Here is a 5,977-nt window from a genome sequence, read left to right as displayed (position 1 = left end):
ACATAATACACATCACTTTGTTTCAATTTTTTTAATTTTTTTAATTTCTAAACCCTACCCCATCAATAATGGAGTCTCCCTTTCCAACAAAGAAGGGATTTTTGTTTCAAATTGATATAATACTGATTTACTTCCCCCTTATTGCACTTATCAATTCTTTGGGTAGTTCTCACCTATTATACATTTGATAAGCCCCTCTGAACTTCAAAATTACTTCATTTAACAATTATGTTTTGAACTAAATTACAATTTTTTTTATTGTTGTATAACATAAAATATAAATATCATATCATTATTCTTAAGAAAAATAGATGAAAAAAAAAAATAATGACAATATTTTCAAAAACTTTATATTTTATAAAATTAATGACAATATTTTCAAAAACTTTATATTTCATAAAATTAATAATATTTTAAAAAATAAATTTTAAATACTCATTATTATATATATCTAGAAAACATCATCAATCACTTGTCAAAAATACTTATTATTAATTTATATGATTAACCATTATCTGAAATCAACAAAATTACTCTTCCAATAAGTAAAGTAATTTAAATTTTGAAACATTATTAACGACAACAGTCATTCTTTATAATATAATAAACAGATATCGTTTTTTAATTGTTTCTGAAGAACTCCGCTAATTGGCTGTTTAACTTAAAAGGAAAAAAAATTGTACTTCATTTTTTCAAACCCTACGAGCCTTTTCGTTTCGCTTGAAACTTTTCTTTGCATATATTATCTGTTCTTCATTGTCTTAAAACCCTCAGTTGATTTGTCCGAAAGAGTAATATAATCTGGGTAAGCGATTTTTTGGCTGCAGTAGCCCATTTCAGAGGCAGAGGTTTTGTGATCAAACCAATCGTAGTATTGAACAAACCCTTCTCGCTTTTTGGGTTATTCTTGCTTGAGTTTGCATACATTTTAGATTTGTTTATAGATTCTGTTGGAGGAATTTCGGACTGTGTTTTTATTTTAGTTTAAGCAGTCATTTGGACATCGGGGTTCATCACTTTGAACAATTTGGGAAAAAGTTTCAAGGTTTTTTTCAATATTCAGGTAAGATACCTTATTGCACCCTTTCACTTGTCAAATTCTTTGGCATTTTATTTTATTTAACTAGGAGAGAATATTATTTTGCGAAATCTAAGTGGAAATGTGATGACTATTGAATTGATATCCTTCTAGCGGTTTTATATAACTGTCTAGTAACTTCAAACTAGATAATAACCCATGTCAGAACACTGCCTATCACAAGAGTTTTCAACGTAATCACATACATTCTAGTTTGAGACTTAGAAGAAGTTACGTATGCCTCGATCGTTCACTTTTTAAAAAACATCAGCCCGAAACCCTTTTTTTCAGAAAATTGGTAGTTGTATTGAAGCTCTTACTTCCAAATTGTCAGGCCATAAACGTTTTTTGGATCCGGTGAACTTCCTGGTAAGAATGTTATCCCAAGTGGATACCGTATTTTATTGAAGTTTATCAAGTCATTTTGTTTCCTGTGATTTGGACTTGGGTCTCAATCATCCAATTCTAGATGCGTCAATATCTTCGGCTCATCTTATTTAGCACAGCCTTTTATATCCTGAAAAGCACTAATATGTTTTCGAAAAATATCCAGGAAAATGCCTTTTGGATACTGGTAAGTTCCTTTTTCATAGGAATGTGTGAAACTCATTCCAATCTGTATTATATTAGTTTCAATATGTACGGGGAGATTTGAACTTGGGTTGGGTTCCTCACATTGATGCGAGGTGACTTGGCCTCTAGAGCACAGCCCTTTGACATCAAGTAACAGGGGTTTGAACAAAGGTGCCCACTGGGATAAATCATCAAAATGCAACAGTTCAGAATAAAACTATGGTCAATGCTGAATGAATAAAAGGTTATGTTCTTAATGTCCCGGGAGACTGTTCTCGTTATCTTGACTTTATTTTTGAAAACAAAAATAATTACTTTTAGAGCATGAAAACCGGCAATAAATCATCTGTTAGAACTGATAATTGAGAAAGTAAAATTCAGAAATGTGCTGGAAAACATCAAAATTTCTATTGAACTTGATGTTACACAGGTTGTCTTGGTTACAGAGGTCCTTTGCTCTGTTGATCTCCCATACTTGCAGCATCACCATTCAATTACAGGAGAAATCCGCACAAAATCTAAAGTATTTTGGTTTGCCCCGAGTTTACCAATCAGTCTACCTTCAAGATAATCCATTAGGGCCCTAATGCACTTCTTATGCAATTCACTAACAAATGAATTTACTGTCCAATTTATCTCACCCCTTCTTCCAGATAAGAGTTGAAAGATTTACTCTTCCAGATAAGAGTTGAAAGATTTACTTTCAACTGTTTGATTTGTTTTCTTCCCAGGACTGATTTTACTCTCTCCAAATACCACCTTTATAAATTGGCAGCTATAGGAGTTAAAATGTGAATGATGACTCTGATTTCATTTTTTAAGAGCTTACCTCCGTAGTGTATCAATATCTTCTTGCATGTGCATAAGAACAAATTGCTGGACATAAGGAATTAGAGTCTAGGAGGATGTTCTTCTTGACTAGGCTCCTAAGATCATCCCTAACATCTAAACATCTAAGTCTTCTTTAGTGTTCGACTCATCACTTTGTCTTCAATAGATTCCATTATTTGTAACGTAATCTACAGTCCTATTAGCTTCCTAAAAGAATGGGGGAACAATATAAACTCAAACTGTGGAAGGAGATCTAGTGCTTCCACTCTGCTTTTCCTTAACCTCCAGTTAGATGGTATACTCTGTTGCATTGCTGTTATAACTGGAAGGGAGCGGCCTTCATAGTCTTATGCAATTCTGGTTTTAAACTTGCTAGCAAAGCCAAAGCCTCCACTTTAAAGCTCGCTGTTACAGGGAATTTGGATAGAGAAGGCATATTTTGTAATTCTAGATACTCTCTGAAAATGCCTCCCCAAACCACTGAACCTGGATTCATATTGGAAGCTCAATCAAGCTTGAGCAATATTAATTTCCAAAGGAGGTTCCTCATCTTACTTATCTTCTGAAATTACTTTCTGCACTGCCCCCATTAGTAGGGTAGGAAATCAAGAGCATTATCCAAGCTATTACCGGAAAAATCATTAACCTACAAATCCTTATTTTGATAAATCAACAGTCGTATCCAAATTATTAGCCTCAGAAATTGTTAGTGCGCATGTTTTAAATTTTCAGTAATTCAACAGTACCAGTAATATCAAAGCTATTGCAAGGTACTTCTTTTTCAGGAAATCAATTATAGTAGCCAAGTTACTACACTAAAAAATTGTTTATCCAAATGTTTTAACAAAACTACAGAGCAATCATTTTTGTAAGCTTGACACAATTGCAAGGAGAAATATTTGAACGCTATTGACATAACTTTTACCAAAATAATTATTCCAAAGAGAAATGACTGATCACTATCGACATAACTTTTACCAAAATAATTATTACAAGAGAAATGGCCAACTACTATTGACATAAGTTTTAGTAAATTAATTCTTTCTTTGAAATTTTGTGGCAGATCAAAGAATCAAACATTATTTCTTTGGTAAAGGTCATGGCAACTGACGAGAATCACACAGAGAGGGTATTCTCCGTCAAACTATGGCCTCCAAGTGAGAACACTCGCTTGATGCTGGTAGAGCGCATGACCAGTACCCTTTCTTCAGAATCTTATTTTTCAAGAAAGTATGGTCTTTTGAGCAAGGAAGAGGCTGCAGAAGATGCTAAAAGAATAGAAGATATAGCATTTGTTGCTGCAAATGACCATGCTAGTAGACACCCAGATGCAGATGGTAGATCTACTGTGCAACTTTATGCACAAGAAGCAAGCAAACTAATGTTGGAGGCCCTTAAGAGAGGACCCAGTACAGACAAAATAGCAAACCCTGTTGCCAGGGAAGCATTTCCTGAACTTGTTGAAGTGAAGGAAACTGCTGAAGTGAAGGAAACTGATGAATTGAAGGAAACTGCTGAAGTGAAGGAAACTGATGAATTGAAGGAAACTGTTGAAGTGAAGGAAACTGTTTTTGATATATCAGGGGGTTCACGAGGATTTGTTGATAAAGATTTAGCCACAGAGCTCTTGAGGCCATTAGAAGAGCCAGGGAATTCTTATACCAAGATATGCTTCAGCAACCGAAGTTTTGGTCTCGATGCTGCCTATGTTGCACAAAGAGTCTTGATGGGTGTTCAGAAAAATTTAACAGACGTAGACCTTGCAGATTTTGTTGCTGGAAGGCCTGAGGCTGAGGCCCTTGAGGTAATGTCCATATTTTCATCTGTTTTAGAAGGGTGTGTGCTGAGATCATTGAATCTTTCACATAATGCACTAGGAGAGAAGGGCATCAGGGCTTTTGGATCACTCTTGAAATCTCAGAAAACACTGGAAGAATTGTATTTCATGAATAATGGTATTTCGGGAGATGCTGCTAGAGCAATTTGTGAGCTTCTTCCTTCTGTTGAAAAGATTAAGACTTTGCATTTCCATAACAATATGACTGGAGACGATGGAGCAGATGCCCTTTCAGAGCTTGTTACAAAATGCATTGCTCTAGAGGATTTCCGATGTTCATCAACTAGAATAGGTACCCAGGGTGGTATTAGTTTAGCAGGAGCTTTGGGGAAAGGAAACAGTTTGAAAAAGCTTGATTTAATGGATAACATGTTTGGGAAAAGAGGTGGGGTTGCTGTGAGCCGAGCTATATCTGGACACCTAGGTCTGACAGAAGTGTACTTGAGTTATTTGAATTTTGAGGATAAAGGGGCAATAGCTATTGCCAACAGCCTCAAAGATGCAGCTCCATCTCTCAGAGTTCTTGAGATTGCAGGAAATGAAATCACTCCAAAAGCAGCTCCAGCATTTGCAGAATGCCTTGCTGTAAAAAGCTTACTGACAAAATTTGTTGCATCAGAAAATGAACTCAAGGATGAGGGATCAGTTATTATATGCAAAGCACTTTTGGAAGGTCATGATCATCTCAAAGAACTTGATTTGAGTACAAATGGTATCACTGGAATTGGAGCAAAGGCTGCAGCAGAAACTGTTGCAAACAAGACTGATTTCAATCTGCTTAATATTGATGGAAATTTCATTTCTGAAGAAGGAATTGAGACTGTCAAAGATGTGCTGAGAAAAGGTACCAAGGGTGTTTCCGTGCTTGGATCTCTGGAAGACAATAATGAAGAAGGTGAAGGTGATGAAGAAAATGAAGGTGAAAACGAGAATGGGGATGAAGAGGAAAGTAGTGACAATGACACATTGTTAGAGGAGAAACTTCAGAACCTAAAAGTGTAGCATGGCATGGAGATGTCTAGTGTAGGCTCATATGGTAGGACAATTTTGGATACTTTAATGATTTAATCCTTTGAAGGTGAAATTTCACAGTTTTAACAACCACAAGTAAGTCTCTTCTAGTTTTACAAAGATAATTCCCTTTTGGGAAATAAGGTAAGTGCATTTCCTTTTTACTAATTAGGAACACGCGTTACCTCAATCTGAATATATGAGCTCTACTTGAACTGGAGGATTCCCAATTTTTTAGTTGTTGGCTGACATGCCTTTATGTTCTGTTTCTTTAGTTTGCATTACTCATGATAGTTAAAAATATCTATCATTTAGTCATCATCTTTAATGATGATAGGTTTGTGTGTTTTTCAAAGGGTTTTGCTTCTGCAGCAGCTATATCTGTACAAGGCACCTTCTTAAAAATGTGTGAAAGCTTTAATGGCGTGGTGTTTAAGATTTCAAATTTTGGTTTTAGTACTTATTTATTATTTGTCTTGTGTTTTATTTAATATAAATAGCATTTATCTATATGCCTATTTACATGAATTAAGTTTAGTGCTTCAGTTGAATTGTCTATTAGGATTGTCGATTTTTTTCATTCTTTTTTGTTATTTGTCTTATGTCTTGTTTAATATGAATAGCATTTAGCTATATGCCTATTTACA

At 34.9% G+C, this 5,977-nt stretch overlaps 1 protein-coding gene across 1 annotated transcript; it reads left to right on the top strand.

Moving 5' to 3' along the window:
* Positions 1-665: 665 nt before the first annotated feature.
* On the top strand, positions 666-5,775 carry LOC131063910 (RAN GTPase-activating protein 1). Its single transcript, XM_057997879.2, has 2 exons — positions 666-1,063; positions 3,546-5,775. Exon 2 carries the CDS (start codon positions 3,582-3,584, stop codon positions 5,319-5,321), a length of 1,740 nt encoding a protein of 579 aa, XP_057853862.2. The 5' UTR covers positions 666-1,063; positions 3,546-3,581; the 3' UTR covers positions 5,322-5,775.
* The last annotated feature ends 202 nt before the right edge of the window (positions 5,776-5,977 follow it).

Source organism: Cryptomeria japonica, chromosome 3 (genome assembly GCF_030272615.1).
Source record: "Cryptomeria japonica chromosome 3, Sugi_1.0, whole genome shotgun sequence".
Lineage (NCBI taxonomy): Eukaryota > Viridiplantae > Streptophyta > Pinopsida > Cupressales > Cupressaceae > Cryptomeria > Cryptomeria japonica.
The sequence above is the reverse complement of the archived record's forward strand: the minus strand, read 5'-3'. Positions and strand labels throughout refer to the sequence as shown.

What these genes read in the sequence shown, in the direction of transcription:
- LOC131063910 (XM_057997879.2), top strand. Translation starts at nt 3,582, where the DNA reads ATGGCAACTGACGAGAATCACACAGAGAGGGTATTCTCCGTCAAACTA.